The sequence below is a fragment of the Vombatus ursinus genome, unplaced genomic scaffold (genome assembly GCF_900497805.2).
Source record: "Vombatus ursinus unplaced genomic scaffold, bare-nosed wombat genome assembly UNPS02014805.1, whole genome shotgun sequence".
In the NCBI taxonomy this organism is placed as follows: domain Eukaryota; kingdom Metazoa; phylum Chordata; class Mammalia; order Diprotodontia; family Vombatidae; genus Vombatus; species Vombatus ursinus.
This window is the reverse complement of record NW_020954583.1, coordinates 2,622,182-2,643,941: the sequence shown is the minus strand read 5'-3', so window position 1 is coordinate 2,643,941 and position 21,760 is coordinate 2,622,182. Positions and strand designations below refer to the sequence as shown.

Sequence of the window (21,760 nt, the reverse complement as noted above, 5' to 3'; positions counted from 1 at the left end):
ATTTTCTGCTTTCCTTCTAATCTTGGCTACATTAATTTTATTAGTCCAAAAAGTTTTTAATTTAATGTAGTCAAAATTATCCATTTTACATCACACAGTGCTCTCTATCTCTTGTTTATTCATAAATTCTTGTCCTGTAGGTAATATGTTCCATGTTCTTCTAGTTTTCTTATATCTCCCTTTATATCTAGGTCATGTATGCATTTTGTCCTTATCTTGATAAATGGCATAAGACTTTGATTTATACCCAATTTCTGCCAGATTGCTTTCCAGTTTTTTACAATTTTCAACCAAATAGTATATTCTTATCCCAAAAGCACTTGTCTAATACATGGTTACTATAATCATTTACTTCTGTGTGTTGTTTGTCTACTCTGTTCTACTGATCCACCTTGCTGTTTGTTGGACAGTTTTGATAATTACTACCTTATAATATAGCTTAAGATCTGGTACTGCTAAAGCTCCTTCTTTTACTTTTTTTTTTCTCATTAATTCCTTTGATATTCTTGACCTTTTGTTCTTCCAGTTGAATTTTGTTATTTTTTTTTCTACCTCAATAAAACAAATTTTTTTAACAATTTAATTGATGGCATTGAATTTTAGGTAGAATTGTTATTTTTATTATATTGATCTGCTCACCCGTGAACAATTAATATTTCTCAAGTTATTTAAATCTGACTTCAAACATATAAAATGGGTTTTATAATTATGTCATGTAGTTCCTCGGCTTGTCTTGGCAAGTATACTCCCGAGTATTTTATACAGTCTCCAGTTATTTTAAATGGGATATCTCTTGCTATCTTTTCTTGCAGAGTTTTGTTGGTGATATGTGGAAATGCTTATGATTTCTGTGGGTTTGTTTTATATCCTGCTACTTTGCTAAATTTTTTTAACTATTTCAACTAACTTTTTAGTTGAGTCTCTGGGATTTTCTAAATATATCATGTCATCTACAGAGAGTTTTATTACCACTTTGCCCATACTGATACCTTCAACTTCTTTTTCTTCTGTTATTGCCATTGCTAGCATTTTTTTTTTTTTTTTGGTGAGGCAATTGGAGCTAAGTGACTTGCCCAGAGTCACACAGCTAGTTGAGTGTTATGTGGCGGAGACTGGATTTGACCTCAGGTCCTCCTGACTCCAGGGCTGGTGCTCTATTCACTGTGCCACCTAGCTGTCCCTTTTGCTAGCATTTCTAATGCAATATTGAATAATACTGATGATAACAGGCATCCTTGTTTCACTCTTGATCTCACTGGGAAGGCTTTTGGCTCCTCTCCGTTGCAGTTAATGCTTGCTGATGGTTTTAAATAGATGCTTCTTATAATTTTAAAGGAAAATCCATTTATATCTATACTTTTAAGTATTTTTAATAGGACTGCATCTATTGATATAATCATGTCCTTTTTGTTATGTTATAATTGACTATGTTATAGTTTTCCTTATGTTAAACCATCCCTGCCTTTCTGGTATAAATCCCACTTGATCACCATTTATAATTTTTATAATATATTCTTGTAGTCTTCCTGGCTAGGGGAATTTTTTGCATCCATATTTATTAATAAAATTGGTCAATAGTTTTCTTTCTCTGTTTTTGTTCTTCCTGGTTTAGGTATCAGCACCATGTTTGTTTCATAAAGGGAGTTTGGTAGGATTCCTTCTTTGTATATTATTCCAAATAATTCATTTAATATTGAAATTAGTTGATCTTTAAATGTTTAGTAAAATTTACTTGTAAATCCAACAGATCCTAATGCTTTTTTCTTAGGAAGCTCATTTATGGCCTCTTCATTTTCTTTTTCTTTTTCTTTTTTAGGCAATTGGGGTTAAGTGACATGCCCAGGGTCACACAGCTAGTAAGTGTCAAGTGTTTGGTCTGAGGCTGGATTTGAACTCAGGTCCTCCTGACTTTAGGGCCGGTGCTCTATCCAGTGTGCCACCTAACTGACCCTTCAATTTCTTTTTCTTAAAAAAGGTTTATTTAGATGTTCTATTTCCTCTTCAGTTAATCCAGGCAGTTTGTATTTTTGTAAATATTCTTCCATTTCACTTAAATTGTTAAATTTGGCAAAATAACTACTAATAATTGCTTTGATTTCATCTTTATTAGTGATATATTCACCCTTTTCATTTTTAATACTACTAATTTGGTTTTCTTCTTATTTTTTATCATATTAACCAATGGTTTATTTATTTGATTGTTTTTTCTCATAAAACCAACTTCTAGTTTTATTTATTAATTTCATGGCTTTCTCACATTCACTTTTATTAATCTCACCTTTAATTTTTAGGATTTCCAATTTGGTGTTTAATTGGGGATTTTTAATATGTTCCTTGTCTAGTTTTTTTTTTTATTACATACCCAATTTATTTGTCTGCTCTTTCTCTATTGATGTGAGAATTTAGAGACGTAAATTTTCCTCAGATTACTGCTTTTGCTGCATCCCATTGAGTTCATTTTCTTTAATAAAATTATTTATTGTTTCTATGATTTTTCTTTGACCCACTCATTCTTTAAGATTAGATTTAGTCTTCAATTGATTTTTTATGTGTTTCCTTGGTCTCTTATTAAATATAATTTTTATTCCATTATGATCTGAAAAGGATGCATTTAATATTTCTTCTTTTCTACATTTAACTATAAATGTACAAACTATAAATATAAACCATTTCTAAAAGAGGCTAGAGCACAGAGACCTTCAGAGGAATGATGATGTGACTTTCTTGTACTTTTGGTATGTGTTAGCAGTCTCATAGAAAGAAGACTTGAGTTGTAGTTGGCCAAAACTTAAGACTCTTGCTTTGAGATGAAAAAGTTTTTTCTTGCTGTGATTTTGGAAGAGAGGATGAGGAGGAGGCACTTTCTGAGACCTTTGCCAAGAGCTAGGATGAAGTATCTTGTAAAATGACTGTTGTGTGTCAGGAAGATTGAGGGAGAGTAGTGTTTTAAAGGACTTGTCTAAACTCAGACTCCCACACCTTATTTATCCGAAGCAAACTCTGGAGTTTTGAGAAGCACCACTAGACAATCACCCCCATGGTAATTGAACTGAAGCAGGCAGAATAAATATCAAGGTCAAGATTCTACAGAAGAAATTTAGGGAAGAGGGTATCTGAAGAAAGAAGACAATTTTTATTCATCTGATGCTGAGAACTGTGTTAATCATAAGACCTTTATAGCTGGTGAGAATGAAATCAATTCCATTTGTTTATTCTCAGTATTATCTCACTTCTCTATATGTTCTCATGTAGTGCTTTTATTAAATCTACTAGTGTAAACCCTTGAGGAGATGTACTGATTTTGGAAATTAAGGGAAAAGGGAGAGAGTTAAAGGGAGAAAAAATTATATTTGGGTAAACTATAAGTTTCTTTAAAAGAGGGTCTGTTTTGATTTTTTTAGCTTCATATCCCCAGTATGATACTAGAGTGGATCTGTGAGCTCATTCATGTAGGAATAAGATGTAGATTGCAACCCATGCCTGTCTATCTATCCAAAATTTGTTTATCTCTGCCCATAAGTTTATTTCTGATAGGATGTCTTTGCAGCATCTAGGACTGAGATAGCAGAAGGGAGATGGCTTAAATTAGGAAAACAACCAAGTCCTGCCCCCTGACCTCTCACCTTGTCACTTTACCCCCAGCCTTCCTTCTAATTCCTTTTTACTCATTCTGTCCTGGATGGACATTGACCCTACCCCGTTCATTAAGGAGGAACCCAGAGCAGTTGTTCTATTTCTACTCTTGGACCCCTTCCCCTCGTCTCATTAGTCATGGGCTCTAATCCTTCTACTCCCCTGACCTGTGGTGAATATGACTTCTCATAAGGTGATGGAATAGAACTAAGCCATGGTGAACCTATTCAGTGAGAAGAGAGTCACCAACTTAATTGACTTGTTCATGATGCTAACCATGTAGAACCTTGTGCCTTGCTATCTGCTCTGCTCATTAATCCTTCATATGTATGTTTTCTTCCTATTAGGATATAAGTTTAAGAGGACACGGACTGTCTTGCTTTTCATATTTGTATTCCCAGTGCTTTGCATAGTGCTTAGAATATAATAAGCATTTAATAAGTGATCATTCATTTGTAAATACCTCACAATGGATTCACTTAAATGCTGGAGGGCCCTTATTTGATTTCTCTTGACATCATTAAGGTACCAGTGAAATACCAGGGCTGTCCACGTGTTACTTGTTCTCTCCACGAGACCAGTTTGCCATTTTTTCTGCTTATATATTTATTTATCTCTTACACAACTTTTCCTTAATTTTTTGTGATGTGTTGTAGCTTATATAGCGCTCCACCCCCTCCCCCACACCTATTCATGGACCTTTGGATAATCCACACACACCTATTCATGGACCTTTGGATAATCCTTAATGTCGGTTCTTTGGAAACCAGTGTTCTCTATTTTATAGATATACAATAACAAAAGAGTAATTGTATTGAATAGGTGAATATTTCTTTTAAAAAAAAAACTTTATAATTTCTCAATGGAAATCCAGACCTTTGTGTTCTTGTTTAATTTTGGACCCAATTGGGTCCACTTAATATTAATAATATTTATTATTATTGCACATATTACTCAGTTTTCTCTGTCTCTCTCTCTTTATATATATATATGCATATATATGTATAGTACAATAATTATTTGTCAACTTGTTTCTTCCTGAATTCATAGGTCAAACATTTTAGAATGATTATAGACCTTATTTAGGATGCTCTTTCATGTTTAATGGCTTGATTTTATTAGTTGGAGGATATTTACACATAGTATATGCTTCTTCTTTTTTTTTTTTTTTTTTTTGGCTAGGCAATGAGGTTAAGTGACTTGCCCAGGATCACACAGCTAGTAAGTATTGTGTGTCTGAGGCTGGATTTGAACTCAGGTCCTTCTGAATCCAGAGCCAGTGCTCTATCCCCTGCACTTATCTGCTCCAATATATGCTTCATTTTGAATAAATAAATGAATCTTGCTCCAGCAGGAATTTTTGGAGCTCTAGTATGTAAAGAATGTGATTTCTGGAGACCTGAAGAAGGCACTGGTGAGTCTGGTAGGTAAGGGGTGGGGGGAGGAGAATTTAGAAGGTTTCAGTGTATAGGAGACCTGTTGTACACTGTGTGTGCCAAACAGTTCTACAGTTAGAACAATTAGAAGTCATTATAACAGAGAATGGGGCAGCTATTTGGTGTAATAGATAAAGTGCCAGCCCTGGAGTCAGGAAGACTTACTTTCCTGAATTCAGATCTGACCCAGACACTTATTAATTGTGATGAGTTGGAGAAGGAAATGGCACACCACCCCAGTATCTTTGCCAAGAAATCTCAAATGGGGTCATTATAGAGTTGAACACAAGTGAAAATGACTGAACAACAACAATGTAACAGAGAACAGAAACAACCACAAAGGAAAATGAAGAAACAGTGTTAGAATATAATATTTATTTATAATATTTATAATTTATATATAATTTATGATATTTATAATATTTAAATAGAAGCAATATATTAAAGTATGCTTATATGTTATAGGTTCAAATTAATCATAGATGCTTTAATAACCATTGTGTTTGTTGTTGTTCAGCTGTGTGTTGGGCACCACTTACCTGCCCAACTGCTGTGTAGCAGCTGTATTTTAAAAATTGTATTGAAGTCTTATTAGCAAAATAATAATACAACAGTCTCGGGCAGGGGTGGGGAACCTGCAACCTCAAGGCCACATGTGTCCTTTTAGGTCCTCAAGTATGGCCCTTTGACTGAATCCAAATTTCATAGAACAAATCCCCTTAAGGATCATTCTCATAGTAGTGAATCTCTGAAGGTTCCTAGAATGTTCCTTGAATAATAGATGGTCCATTACTTGGATTATATTTGTAAACTTTCTGGATTGGTATAATTCGACAGAGCTGATACCTAACTAAGTATAGCTTTGGAGATCCCAGGGTCACCTCCTTGCCATAATGATCGCTTAAGTGGAAGGAAGCAGGATGTATGTAATACAGTTTAGATTTTCATTTTTTTTTAAAGTTGACATTTCAAAAATAAGTTCTTGAAAGGTTAAACTTTCAGTTATTCAGAAACTCAACTTATTTGGAATACAGTTCTTCTAACTGTGCGCGGTAGCTGAATTGTTAATAGATGAAGTCAGATTTTATTGCTTTTGGCCAAAGGATATTGTAAAATTTACAGTGCCAAGAACAGATATAATACGAAGTTTGGAGAAGTTACACATCAGTTTCAAGATATTTAGAAGTTTAGAGGTTTGTTAGGGTCTATTGCTGGAACTAAAAAGGACTCTGAAGAAGAATCAGACAGGTTGATCAGAGCTGAAAGCAGTGGAGAACATTCTTTTAGACTTTTTAAAGAGAGTGTCTCAATGGAAAGGCAGTATAGCTTAATTAAGATATCCAAGGAAGCAATGGAGTGGGGATGATCAGGGACAACAAATGTTAAGGTGCTAGGACAGCATCTGTGAAGTAGCATTTTCCAAGTAGAACTAATATGTTAACAGAGAACCTCTGAACAGTGGTCTTTAGTCCATAGAAGTAGGAGAGAATCCATGGTAGTATTGTAAGAGGCTGCTCCTAATACTTAGGATGTGGTTAAAAGCGTCAGTAAACATGAACATTTTAATATTCAAAGAACTAAAAAAGAGAATTGCTTATGAAACTGTGAACTTCTATTATGTACAGTAGTTTTTTTTTTTTAAAAGCAAATTAAGTTCAGGATGATAGTCATAAAATTATTCTGCTTGTCGGTATCTCCTGAACTTTTTTCCTTTCTTCATTGCATCAACTGGTCTGTTAAGTTCATTTCATTTTATATTACCTCATCTTCCTGTATTTCTCTGATTCTATCCCTTTTGTCATTTCTTATAATGCAATAATGTTCCATTGCATTTGTATATTACAATTTGTTTTGCCATTCCACATTTTCTAAATACCCATTTTGTTTTCAGTTCTGTTTTTAATAAAAAGTACTGCTATAAATATTATTGTACATGAGAGTCCTTTTATTTTTCCTTGATCACTTGGGGTACATGTCTGATAATTGATAATTGAATCACTGAGTAAAAAGGTAACTACAGTGACTTTTGGGGTATAGTTCCAAATTGATTCCCGGAATAGTTATAATACCAATTCATAATTTTCCCAGCAGTGTGCCTGTACTCCCATAGCCCCACCAGCAGTTGGTATTTTCATTTTTTGGTCATCTTTGTCAATTCAGCAGGTGTGAGGTAGAACCTCAAAATTGTTTTAATTTGCACTTTTATTTTTAGTGATTTGGAGCAGTTTTCACAAAATATCATTTACCTCTTGGAAAGTAGGTCTCAGCGTTATAAATTTGTATCAATTCCCATCTGTATCATCAGCCAGTAAGCATTTGTTAAGCAACTACTATGTGCCAGGCACTGTGCTACGCGCTGGAGATACAAAAAAAGGCAAAAAACAGTGCCTGTAAATCCATCTGAGCTGAGAAGTTTTCTCAAGGATTGGAGTAGTAATATCTTGTTATCTCTCCTTTGGACCTGTGCTTTCTCTTTATAATGTTGCAACATTCGTTTTTTTTTATGATTGCTTATATTATTATAGTTTGCTTGTTCATTTTTTCCAAGGTGGAGCTATTCATGTTTCTATTTATTTTTCTATTAATCTGGTCATTTTATGTTTTTTTTGTAGATATTCATTTCAGTGACATCTATTTTGTTGGGATATAATGTGGCAAAGTATTTTTTTTTAAATTTATGGGATAAAACAAACATTTCCATAACATAATACAGTAAAAGATGATTGTACATGAAACTGCAAATCTGTTGTGCACAACCTACTATTCCTTTCAAATACACAACAAAACTATCCTGTAATTTTTTTTCCTTTTTTTTTCTTCCCTTCCTTACCCCTCTCCCCCAGCCTAGAGAGGCTGCCATTAGACACAGATAGGGATGTGTGTATATGTAAAATTATTCTATACATAATTCTTTTTATCAGTTCTTTCTCTGAATGCAGATAGTGTCTTTCTTCATATGTCCTAAATTTATAGTTAATTTGGGTATTTATAATAGTCAAAATAACTTACTCGCTCAAAGTCATTCTTAAAACAATATTGCTATCACTGTATACAATGTTCTCTTGGTTCTGCTCACTTCACTCTTTATTATTTCATGCAAGTCTTTCCGTGTTTTTTGAAAATCATTGAGCTCATCATTTCTTAATGAGCACAGTAGTATTCTGTCACAATCACATACCACGACGTGTTCAGCCATTCCCCAGTTGATGGGTGTCCCTTCAATTTCCGGTTCTTTGCCATCACAAAGATAGCTGCTATAAACATTTTAGAACATATAAGTTCTTTTTCTTTTTTCCTAACCATCTTTGTAAATAGTCTGAGTGGTGGCATTGCTGGGTCAAAGGTTATAGATATTTTAATAACTCTCTGGGAATAATTCCAGATTGCTCTCATAGTTCCACCAACAATGAATGTCTCAGTTTTTCCACATCACCTCCACCATTTGTTACTTTACCTTTCTATCATTTTAGGCTTCCTGGTAGGTGTAAAATGATATCTCAGTGTTGTCTTAATTTGCATTTCTCCAATCAGTAATGTTTTAGAACATTTTTCCATATGACTATAAACTGTTTTGATTTCTTCATTAGAAAACTACCTGTTTATATCCTTTGACCATTTATAGGTTGGGAAATGACCTGTGTTCTTATAGATTTGACAAAGTTCTTTATATATTTTAGTTATGAGACCTTTATTTGATACACTGTCTATAAATTTTTTCCCCAATTTTCTATTTTCCTTCTGGTCTTGGTTACATTTGCTTTATTTGTACAAAACCTTTTTAATTTAATGTAATCTAAATTATCCATTTTTATATCTAACTTTGGTCTCTGTCTCTTGTTCATAAATTATTCACCTATCCATAAGTCTGATAAGTAATATGGTCCATGTTCCTCTAATTTTCTTGTAAAATCTCTATATCAAGGTCATGTATCCATTTTGACCATATCTTGGTAAATGGGTGAAATATTGGTCTATGTCTGGTTTCTGCCATACTGCTTTCTATATCTTAGCCAGTACCAGATAGTTTTGATAATTACTGCCTTATAATGAGTTTAAGATATGGTACTGATAAACCTCTTTACATTTTTACAAAGTAGTTTCTAATAATTTCTTTCCTTTTTGTTTGTACATATAAATTCACCTTTTTTTTCTTTTTTCTTTTTTCTTAATAAGTTTTTTGGGAGGAAACATCCTTATTTTATTTATTGATTCATTTTTTAAATGTTCAATATTCTCTGATTTTCAGAATTTCTATTTTTATGTTTAATTAAGAGATTTTTTTAATTTGTTTCTTTTTTGACCACTTATCTACTGGGGAATGACTTTTGACTACATATACATGTATATATGTATGTGTGTATGTACATATACATACATGTGTATATATACATATAAATATGTGTGTATATATGTGTATACATGTGTATATATGTATATGAATATAAATACATAATATGTGTGTGTATATGTGTGTTGTTGGGTATTTATGCCAAACTCTTCTCATATAAATATAATGCAAATATTTTCTTTCCCATTTAATTGCTTCACTTCATATCCTAAGTGCATTAATTCAATAAACATTTATTAATCTAATGGTGGAAGACACAAACAAAAGGAAGCTGAAAGGGGAAGGGGAGGTGGAGCACCATGGGGTACTTACATCTTGTCAGTGGAGTTCAAACCAAGCAAAGCTACAGATTAAAAGTGGGGAGAAAGTGGCTTCATATAATCAAAATTATCCATTTAATCTTTTGTAATTTCCTCTTTTCCTTGTTAAGAATTCATCTTATAACCATAGCTCTGAAAGGCATATAACATGCTTCTCTTCTAATTTTTTTATGGTATTACCTTTAATATAAACGAGGCACAATCCTGTCCTAGAGGTAGTGGTCTAAGCACCAAATCTCTCAGATGATATCCATTGTAAGATCCCCACATTATAGAATCTCTCTTTCTCCTCACCTGGGAACATTCTTTAATGGGACTCCCTCCTACCACCGAGTTGAGATTCTTCCCTTAATTTTCCCTCACTTCAGACCTTACCTTTACCAACCTTGCTCATTCACTTATAGGCCCTTTTCTTCTGAGACGCCTCAGGAAATATTATCCCTGAATTGTTTATCTTTCTTTCCTTTCTATTTTTTCTTACCTCCAATTCTACAGTTTAGTCCAACCAAAAAGATTAATATTCTTTTAGGTAGGGTGTTGTGTGTTTAGCCAGTAGTATTCTAGGTATGTTCCTCCATTATCAGTTTTTCCATTTATATTCAACTTTCATACTTGATTTCATTATCTATGCCTTCCATGGTTGCTGTATTTGTTTACCTTTCTTCTACTTCTGTTGTCTGGAATGTTTGGAAAAAAAAAATAATCTGCTCACGTCTGGTTTTCTTTGTAGGATTCTTCAGATACCTCTTTTTATTGAAAGACCGTATTTTTTTTATAGATAATTAGCCACAAGTTTGCAGAATACGTCACCTTGGTTTGCATCTTGATTCTTTGCTCTCTGTAACACATTTTTCCATTCTCATCTACTATTTCTGATGGGTAGGTACTACATATGGTCCTGTGTTATTCACATATTTTTTCCTTTGAATTTAAAGGTCATTCTCCTGGTCGTGTGAAGAATTTGTTTGTCTTTGGAATTGTTGAATTTAACCACTGTGTGGCTTGAAGTTTGCAATGAAGTTTTTTGTTTTTGTTGTTTGTTTTGTGTTTTTAACATGGAAGCTTTTGTTTTGTGTTTTTCATCTGAATTCTTTCATTTGACACTCTTCTGTGTTCAGAAGTTCTGGACAGTTTTCTTATATTATTTCTTGCATTGTGGTGTCCAGGTTTTTTGACTTGTAGTGTTCTTCTGGGACATCTGTAAATCTTAAGTTGTTTAAATATCCTGTTTTTGCAATCGACATATTTTTCTTTTAGAGATCTTGTGTGTATGTGTGTGTGTGTGTGTGTGTGTGCACACATGCCTGTGTGTGCACATGCCTGTGTGTGCTTGTATGTCCGTTTTCCTTTTCTTCCAGATAGTTCTCTCAGTTCTTTGATAAGATTTGTGATTATCTATTAAAATTTTGCAAGTCTTCCAATTATTTCTGCTGTTCAAGTATAAATTCTAGGGGCAGCTAGATGGCACAGTGGATAGAGCACCAGCCCTGGAGTCAGGAGGACCTGAGTTCAAATCTGACCTCAGACACATGATACTTACTAGATGTGTGACCCTGGGCAAGTCACTTAACCTCAACTGCCTCTCCAAAAGAAATAAAGGAAAAAAAAACACTTTTAAAAAAAAAGTATAAATTCTACTTTCATGATTTTTATTTCTCTCAAATCATTTGGGAATATCCTACTGTGGTTCCATGTGCTCTTAGATATCCATAGATTCTTTTGCTTTATCAGGTGTTGATTCTTTTTCCTTTGTCTTGCAATATTTATAGATATCTAGACTTTTTTTTTTACCCTGGAGGCCATATTCCCTTTATTTAATATCTTGTGAGTTGGTTTATCTGCTTGTGTTCAAAGTCTTTAACTGAGTTTTCTCTTTTAGGTATCTTTAGTGGTTTCAGTATTTAAAAATATATATTCCTTTATTGCTTACTTTCTGACCCCTTCCCCTTTGATGGCACTTTCCCCTGGGCCTGGACTTAATGGCTGTCTCAGCCTTCTTCCATGCTAGGGGATTCACTTTTCACTGCCTATAATCTTGACCCCAAATGACCTCTAGGGGGGACAGAATTGGCCTTATCTGGATTAATGCAGCTCCAAATATGTGCTTATGAGCTGCCCTAGTTTCCACTAATTCTCCATTCTCTGGCTAAGCACTGCTGCAGCACAGTTCACAACCAAGGCTGAGCAAGCTTCTGACTTTGCTCTGTTTCTACTTCCATGATGGAGGATTAGGATGGGGCACAGTTGAGTTTTGTTGTAACAACCTGTGGATCAGTTTGTCCCACCCTGCCAGAGCACGGTGGTGAAGGGAGTTGGTACTGAGTATGTTAAAAATTAGGAATTAGCCATCTCTGCTATTCTTCAGCTTATTGTCTTGTTACTTTTCTTGATGTCTTGGACCTTGGAGACAGGTAAAATTGTTTTATCTCCTGTGCATAATTCATATTTTGAAGAAGTTTATAAGTCCTTGAGAATCAGAGAAAATGTCTAGTCATTTTATTGGTCACATGACCCAGAAACTCCTGTGTCAACAGTTTCAACCATCTCACACTGTTAGAAAACAAAGCACCTACAAATGATACCTCCTTTTTTGGGTCCTCCTAGCCTTTTCTGGGGAAAGAATAAAGGAGGTATAAAGAGGTTGAGCTGAAACTATGACCAAAAGTCTATCCTTATACAATAATCTTCCTGGAGACTGGACCAAGAAACCACTACACTAGAGAACAGTGCCTCTTCCTAGAGTGGCAAGGTAGCACAAAGTAGCTTTTTTAATCTGGTGATGAAACTATTAATTATCAAGGGTAAACCTTTTACCCTGAAATTAGGTAAGAGCCAATTTGTCAGTGTAGGATTGGTTGAAGGTCATGTGGGTTAGGTGAGTACTCTGATTGGCATAAGGAGCCCAGTTTGGCGGGAGTGGCTGCCTCATCCTTTTTATGAGGATCATATAGTCCCATGTCCATATTGGTAATGAATCTACTCCCTAACCTCTGTTACTCTTATAACAGCTTCAGCCTGGTCTTTTAACTAAGCAGAGGGCTTATGATGTTTGCGATACATAGATAACTCAATGTGATGGAAGGCATTGGCAAAATTCTTACATTGGTCTTGAGCCCAAAGGGGAGATCCTTTCATTATCCAGTCTTATATTATCATAGCTCCAGAGTACTCATCCAGACCCATAGCTACTATCAAAGAATCAATATAGATAAAGATCTTACCCCTGCTTTTCCTTAGTATCCAGGTCTTTGTAGGTGGGGGCCCATTGGGCCAAACGAGAGGGTATCAGGGCCTGTACTGGAAGCCTCATTTTCTGTTGCAAACTGTTTGTGAAGATCAGGCCCAGGGGGCCTGAGTGAGCTGAGTTTTGACTGTACTATTTCCTCTTAATGATAGAACCCCTCCTTGTCCCCATCCATTTTGTTAGAAGGTTAGCTTGTATTACCAGCCTCACAATAGAAAACTGTAGATGAAGGATGTTTACATGACCCTGGGTTATTTGTAACAGATAGAGTCCATCAACCAACAAGAAACTGCTTAAGCTAAATCCTATGAGAATAAGATTCACTCATTCCCTCTCCCCTTCTCTTACTTCCCCTCCACTGTAAAAGCCTTTTCTTGTCTGTTTTATGCAAGATAACTTACTCCATTCTATCTCTCCGTTTCTCCTTCTCCCAGTATAATCCTCTCTCACTGCTTAATTTTTATTTATTTATTTATTTTGTGAGGCATTTAGGGTTAAGTGACTTGCCCAGAGTCACAGCTAGTAAGTGTTATGTGTCTGAGCCGTATTTGAACTCAGGTCCTGACTCTAGGACTGGTGCTCTGTCCACTGTGCCACCTGGCTGCCCCCATTCACCCCTTAATTTTATTCTCCAGATGTCACCCCTTCATCTCCAACTCACCCTGTGCCCTCTATCTATCCGTCTATCTATATGTATAATTTTTTTTCCCCTCCAACTACCATAATACTGACAAAGGTCTCATGAGTTAACAAATATCATCTTTCCATGTAGGGATGTAAACAGTTCAACCTTAATAAGTCCTTTATGATTTGTCTTTACTGTTTACCTATTCCTGCTTCTCTTTAGTCTTGTATTTGAAAGTCAAATTTTCTATTCAGCTCTGGTCTTTTCATCAAGAACGCTTGAAAATCCTCAATTTCACTGAATGTCTGTTTTTTTTCCCTTGAAAGATTATGCTCAGTTTTGCTGGGTAGGTGATTCTTGACTATAATCCTATGTCCTTTGCCCTCTGGAATATCATATTTCAAGCCCTGTGGTCCCTTAATTTAGAAGCTGCTAAATCTTGTGTTATCTTGGTTGTGTTTCCATAATACTTAAATTGTTTCTTTCTGGCTGCTTGTAATATTTTCTCTTTGATGTGGGAACTTTGGAATTTGGCTACAGTATTCCTAGGAATTTTCCTTTGGGGATCTCTTTCAGGAGGTGATCGGTGGATTCTTTCCATTTCTGTTTTACACTCTGATTGTAGAATAGCAGGGCAGTTTTCCTTGATAATTTCTTGAAAGGTGATGCTAGGCCCTTTTTTTGATCATGGCTTTCAGATAGTCCAATAATTTTTAAATTATCTCTCCTGGACATATTTTCCAGGTCAGTTGTTTTTCCAATGAGATATTTCACATTGTCTTCTATTTTTTTGATTCTTTTGGTTTTGTTTTACAATGTCTTGATTTCTCATAAAGTCATTAGCTGCCAATTGCTCCATTCTAATTTTTAAGGAGGAATTTTCTTCAGTGAGCTTTTGGACTTCCTTTTCCATTTGGGCAATTTTGCTTTTGAAGGCATTCTCCTCATTGACTTTTTGGACCTCTTTTGCCATTTGGATTAGGCTATTTTCTAAGGTGTTATTTTCTTCAGTGTTTTTTTGGGTCTCTTTTAGCAAGCTGTTGACTAGTTTTCCCTAATTTTCTTGCATCATTCTCATTTGACTTTGTGGATCACAACACAATGTGGCAAGTCCTCAAAAAGATGGAGTACCTAATTATCTTACTTGTCTCCTGAGGAACCTGTATGCAGGCCAAGAAGCAACAGTTAGAACTGAACATGGAACAAGTGATTCATTTAAGAGTGGAAAAGGAGTACAACAAGGCTGTTTATTGTCATTTTGTATGTAGAGTCTATCATGTGAAATGCTAGGGTGGATGATCAAAAGTCAGAATTAAGGTTGCCAGGAGAAATATCAACAATTTCAGATATGCAGATGATACCATTCTGTTGGCAGAAAGTGGAAAAAGAATTAAGAAGCCTCTTGTTGAAGGTGAAAGGGGAGAGTGTAAAAGCTGGCTTGAAGCTTAACATCAAAAAAAGATCTTGGCAACTGGTCCTATCACTTCCTGGCAAATTAAGGGAGAAGAAATGGAAGCCATGTCAGATTTTGTATTCTTTGACTTAAAGATTACTGTACACAGTAACTGCAGCCATGAAATTAAAAGATGCTTGCTCCTTGGTAGGAAAGCTATGGCAAATCTAGGCAGCATACTAAAGCAGGTACATCACCTTGCCAGCAGATGTCTATGTAGTCAAAGCTGTGGTTTTTCCAGGAGCAAATGTATGAGAGTTGGATTATAATTTCAAATTGTGGTGCTAGAGAAGACTTTTGAGAGTTCCTTGGACCTCAAGGAGATCAAAACATTCAGTGCTTAAATAAATTAATTCAGGCTGTTTACCTGAAGGTCAAATACTGAAGCTGAAGCTTAAATACTTGGACCACATAATGAGAAGATGAGGACTCATGGGAGAGATTGAAGGGAAAATGAAAAAGGGATGGCAGAGGGTTAGATGGGTAGATAATGTCATGAATAACAATGAATGTTAACTTAGACTTCGAGACATAGTGGAGGATAGAATGTTCAGCAGCAACAAGAGACAGTTTGAGGCTGTTTCTAATTGAGTTTGACACCATTGGTTCTGTATGCCCCACTTTGTCATTACCAAGGTTAAATAAACAAACATTAATACTTTACGTTGTTTCTTCATTATATGATTACTCTTCATAATTAGTCAACATCTTTGTGAGTAGAACTTAACATTTAAGATAGTATGATGGTTGCAAAGATGTTAATTGCTCTATGATGTTTCTTCTTATATGAGTTGTTCTCCAAAGCATATTCTGTGTGCTCATTCTTAATTTTCTGCATTATCTGAAGACATTATTGGAAAATGACTTATGGAAGACTATTATCTATACTTTTTTTTAAACCTCCCACATTTGAAAGGTTGTGTTCTAATTGACTTCTCCCCACACAGTATTTTCATTTCAGTATACTCTAGGAGAGGAGGTGTTCTACATTACTGAATTGTAAAATTAGCAGTGACTTTCTGGAGTGGTTTAGATGAAGCTCTGGATTGTTTTGCTGTAGAAATTTCAAAAGAATTGAGCAAGTCAGATGTCTCTGGTTAGTAGGTTGAAATAAGATTCTGAATTCACTCTATTCTGTCTAATGAAATGCTTAGAATTAACTACTTTAAGGAGCCAGTTCTTATTTTGTAAGGAGAAATAAAAATTTGGCAAAGTAAAAATATCAATGCAAGAACTGCTGGCATGACATTAATTTTTATTAATTATGTCATACCTTGAATACTAAGAATTGGGAGTTTTATTCTATTTTAGAGTCAGTTATTTACTGATTACAATTATATTCATGAAACCTAATAAAAATCTTTTAAATCTATAGAACACATCAACTCAATCAAGAATGTGTTGTACAAACTCAGTATGCTATACTGAACCTTAAGACCTATCAGATGTTTTAGGCTACAAAAGCTTATAGCAACTAAAACTTTTGGGACACCTTGACGCAATATATAGCTTTTATATGCCTAAGACACTTGTGGCATTGGAATTCCAAGATAACTTTAATTTTTTTTAAATAATTTAAAACCTGGTATTTTTATGTATACTGAAAAAACTTCCTCAAATTCCATTTTTCCTGTCTTCCCAATTTGGGGATGGGGGGGAATAAACTATTTGTTCTGTTGAGCAAAGTGAATCAGCATTACTTTAGATTTTCAGTTCTTAAGGGGGAAAGATCTTTTTAAAAATACATCCCTTTGTAAGTTCAGTAATGGCATTTAATTTTGGACTTCATTGCTTAATACTGCTACATTTATAATGTCCGATTTGCCATGTGGATTTTGACTGTTTTGAGGGAGGGGGTAGATACATAGGTTTGTTGTTGTTGTTTTAATTCTGAAGGAAATACAAGGCTTTAAAAAAAATTGACCTTATGGTGATAATTTAGAAATTTAAAGTAGTATTTGACCAACTTTGAGTTAAGAAAAGTGAAGTTGTATCTGTTAGACCCAACAGTTGACTGTATGTCTTGATCAGTTGCACTTGGAAATAAATATTTTACTATTCTGTTTTGACCCAGTAAGTAATACTGGATCTTGCCAGATGCTTAAATATTCAGATATTTGTTTTTTTAAAGGTTTTTCACCTGTCTGCTTTGTTTTCCTTCTGATATTGTAATGGAAACCAGCAGTCTTAGAGATCTGACAACAAAGAAAATACAACAGGTAGTGGGTGGGAGTGATGCAGAATTATACTTACACCACCTTAGGAAATTTGTTCATGGACTAGGAACCATGGATGTGAAGAGAAAGAGAGGGATGTGGGCTCAAACTGAAGCAGGGAAATCCTTACCTTTTTTTGCCAATACACAGTGCCCCACTACCTTCACTTTTACCATAAACGGAAGAGTAGAAGAAGCAGTAGCTAGTGCCTTGTTTGTCTTTACACAGTTTGTTGCTCCAAAAAGCCCAAGTCATTTGTTTTATGTCTGTCTAGATGAATTCTGGATATATAACATCTCTACCCTGGATAATAAGGTTACATGATTTATTTAGAACTTAATACATACTCAGAGAAACAGGCCTTTGTGGATGAATTTGGGTCTCTGTAAATGGTCATATCTATTTTCTTGGCCTTGTAGGTAGGCTTGATCCAATTCTTTACCGGTAGGTTTAGTACCCTTTAAGTAAAAGATAGAAATTGTCCTTGGTAACTTTTATAAAGTTAGGAAATAGCTCCTCATAAATTAAATCCTTCTTTCTACATTTTAGATTTATTTCCTTTTGTTATGATTTCAGAAATGGCGTATGGCCAGTTATTCTCTTTTTTCACTTATTCTATATTTAAATTTAAACTTTAAGCTATTTCTTAGACTGGTATTGTGGCTCTCAAAATTTATTTGACTGATCTTTCACATTTTGGCCTTAAGTGCACTGTGTGCTTCCCACAGATATATGACTGAGACTACATTTGCCATGATTTAATCCATGTTAAAAAAAAATCAAATGTATGATTTCATCAGTGTCTTAAGGAACAATTTATAGTTTCAGTTATCTGGGTTACTGTGAGGTTAAGTGACTTGCTGGTCATCACGTAGTCAGTATGTATCAAGGGCTTTACTTGAACCAAGATCTGTACTCTGAGACCTTGTTTCTATCTACTGTACCGCATTGTCTCATCATCATCATCATATATTATAATATATAAATAACATATATAAATAACTACTAAATCTCAAAACTCTTTTAGCCTCCTAATTTCTATTATAAAGCTGTGTGGTGGAAAGAACATTCAATTTGACACAAATATGGGTTGATATTCTGGCTGTTACTTACTACTTGCATGATCTTGGGCATATCACTTAACCTTTCTTGGCCTCAGTTTCGTCATCTGTTAAAAGACATTGTGCCACATCTGGTAAAAAGAAATTTAATGGAGATAAATGTTAGTTCAGATTGGATTTTTTAAAAATCAGCTTCACAAGTTCAGGATTAAGGAGGTTTTGCCAGATCATTTATGTAAAGAGGTACAGGGGGGAACTGAAAGCTCAATGTGAGTCACTAGTGTGACTCAACAGCCAAAAAGGCTAATATCATCTTAAGGTGCCTGAAGAGAGTAATGGTGTCAAAGAGAGTTCAAGAAAATGGGAAGTTATTATAGCATTCTGCCCTGGTAGATCATGTCTAGAGTACAGTCTTCAGTCCTTGGAAACCTATATTCTGTTTATTCCTTCAAGTTCAATGACTTAGGAAACAAATATGATAGCTATATTAATTTATTTGAAAAGCTATCATGTAGAAGATTCATTTTTTACTGGTTAGTCCTACAGGACTAGAAGCAATAGGTGGAAGTTGCAGGGATGCTAGTTTCAGCTTAATCTAACGAAAAACTAATTTGGAACTATTTAAAAGTAGAAATGGACTGCAGATTTCCCTTTGAAGTAAAAAAGTGGATGACCACTTATTTTGCTACAAGTTTGTGTTAGACTGGATGATATCTGAGATTCTGTGTAATTCCCTGAGGTAATTAAAATAGATCATGGGTTATTAACCTTTTTTTGTGTTTTAGACCCCATTGGCAGGCTTCTGAAGCCTATGGCCCCCTTCTCAGAGCAATATTTTTTAAGAGCATTTTTAAAAATTTCTTTTGATTTATCAACAATCACTTCCATATGCTTTTGAGTTTAAAATTTTTCTCCCCCTTCATCCCCACTGCCCTCCCCAAGATGGTGCATGATCTGATATAGGCTAAACATACACATTCCTATTAAACATATTTTCGCATTAGTGTTGTTGTAAGTAAGAATTAGAACCAATAGGAGGAAGCATCAGAAAGAGGAAACAAAACTCAAAATGAGAGAAAAAAAATAGCAAATAGTATGCTTCTATCTGCATTCAAATTCCATAGTTCTTTCTTTGGATGTGAATAGCATTTTCTATCACGAGGCCTTTGGAGATGTCTTAGATCCTTGTCTTGCTGGGGAGGGTTCAGTTTATCAATATAAGTCATCGCACAGTGTGGCTGTTATTGTGTACATTGTTCTCTTGGTTCTGCTCACTTCACTCAACATCAGACCATACAAGTCTTTCCAGGTTTTTCTGAAGTCTGCCTATTCATCATTTCTTATGACATGATAGTATTCCATTACATTCATATACCACAACTTGTTCAGCCATTCTCCAATTGATGCGCATCCTCTCAATTTCCAATTCTTTGCCACCACAAAAAGAGTTGCTATAAATATATTTGTACATGTGGGTCCTTTTCCCATTTGTATGATCTCTTTGGGATATAGCCCTAGAAATGCTATTGCTGGGTCAAAGGGTATGCACATTTTTATAGCCCTTTGGGCATAGTCAGAACAATATTTTTAAGTGCATAAAATACATAGAATTGCAAAGGAAAAGAGTTATATTAAAATACAATTATTAAAATATAATTAATTATTAAAACCTGTTCACAGACCTCACAAAGAACCTCTGATCTAGTTGATTTCTGCATCGTTTTAGCTGCCTTTCCTGCAGCTTAGCAATAAGAGAGGTGGCTGTTAAAATTGGGGACTAAGCAGGATCTAGGGGTGAGATATGCATTCTAGATCTCTCCTTTCTCATTTGAATATCTTGTTTATATGCTACATGAAACTAATTAGAAAATAACTTTTTTTTTTTACCTAAAAAGAATTTCTTGAGAAAATGTCACTCTTTTTCATATATTAAAATCTAATGACATTTTGGATCACTTCCCCATTGTAGGTGGTTGAAGATTATGCTGGAAGATGGCAGGTTCCTTTGCCACAGCTTCAAGTTCTTCAGACAGCACTTTGTTGTTTTACAACGGCCAGTGTATCATTCCCAACTGAATGTGAGCACGTACAATATGTTTTGAGTAGCCTAGCTTTGTAAGTATTATTTTCTTTCATTATTAAAATATTGCTTTTGTCGTATTATCCATATATTGGTTTTTAGTTTTTTCCTTTCCTAAGGAAGAAATCTCTCCCCCCAATCTACCAAAAATATAAAGGCAATTTTTAAAATTTTTTTATGAATTCTTATGTCAAGTGTTTGTTATAATTTTGCCTCCAGTTCTAGTATTACATTGGCGTTATAAGATACATACAAATGAGGTAATAATTGTATAGTGCCTGGCATTGTAAGCACTTGATAATGTTAGCTATTATTATTTTTCCATGTTTCTATTATAGCGCAACTAAAATTAGATTTCCAGGGGTTTAGTAGATAGAGCACTGAATTTTGTGTTGGAATTATGCCTTAGTTATTTACTAGCCATGTGACTGAGCAATAACTATGTTTCTTAAGTTTCTTCATCTCTAAAATGGGGATGAACTAATGAGATAACACATGTAAAGCATTTTGAAAACCTTAAAGCACTATATAAGTGCTAGTTATTGTTATTTTAATTGTTATTTTTCCTCCAATTAAAGAAATTACTGGAATTAAATAATCCACGGTATCATAGTTATTAAAATAATCTTTAAAGGAACATAGTACTGGGTCAGAAGGTGGTCAATAAAATCCCAGGTTAAAGAATTCTTATAATGATGTGAGTATATAAAAGCATATGTACATATATTTGTGTGTATGTATTTATAAATATATTAAAGTGCATGTATATATGATAATTGTAATGCTATGTAATTTGGGTTTTTTCTTAAAAGAGAATTTTTTAAATACCATGAACCAATTTAACACTGAGCTTGGAATGGAGTACAAATCATGGTATGTGCTGAAATAACTATTTTTAACAAGTTGGAGGAGTAGCTAGGTGGCATGGCGAATAGAGTGTTGGAGTCAGGAGGACCTGAGTTCAAATCCAGCCTCAGACACTTACTAACTTTGTGATCCTGGGCAAGTCACTTAACCCTGTTTGCCTCAGTTTCCTCACCTGTAAAATGTTCTAGAAAAGGAAAACCCCAAAAGGGGCCACAAAGAATCAGACACTGCTGAAATGACTAAACAGTAACAAATCATACTAGTTAACAAATTGAGAAAATGGAGAATTAGTACTATTAACTTATTTTGAAATTATATTTTTATGATGCAGCAACCTACTTTATGTAGTGCCTAGGAATGAATATTTCTAAATGTTTATAGTTTATAGACTACTAAAACACTGTCAAATTATTCACTGAATTTTTTCAAAAAAGAAAGTAGTTTTTTTTTGTTGTTTTTTAGATGACTTATAAGTAA

The 21,760-nt window shown here is 34.5% G+C and overlaps 1 protein-coding gene across 1 annotated transcript in view; it reads left to right on the top strand.

Moving 5' to 3' along the window:
* The window catches only part of LOC114051732 (zinc finger protein Rlf-like), a gene marked incomplete at its 3' end in the record, with an annotated part of 91,135 nt that overhangs the window by 17,702 nt on the left and 51,673 nt on the right, over positions 1–21,760 (top strand). The window contains exon 2 of the mRNA XM_027874173.1: positions 20,306–20,451. Within this exon, the coding sequence (XP_027729974.1) occupies positions 20,306–20,451 (146 nt within the window). The remainder of the gene's footprint in view (positions 1–20,305; positions 20,452–21,760) is intronic.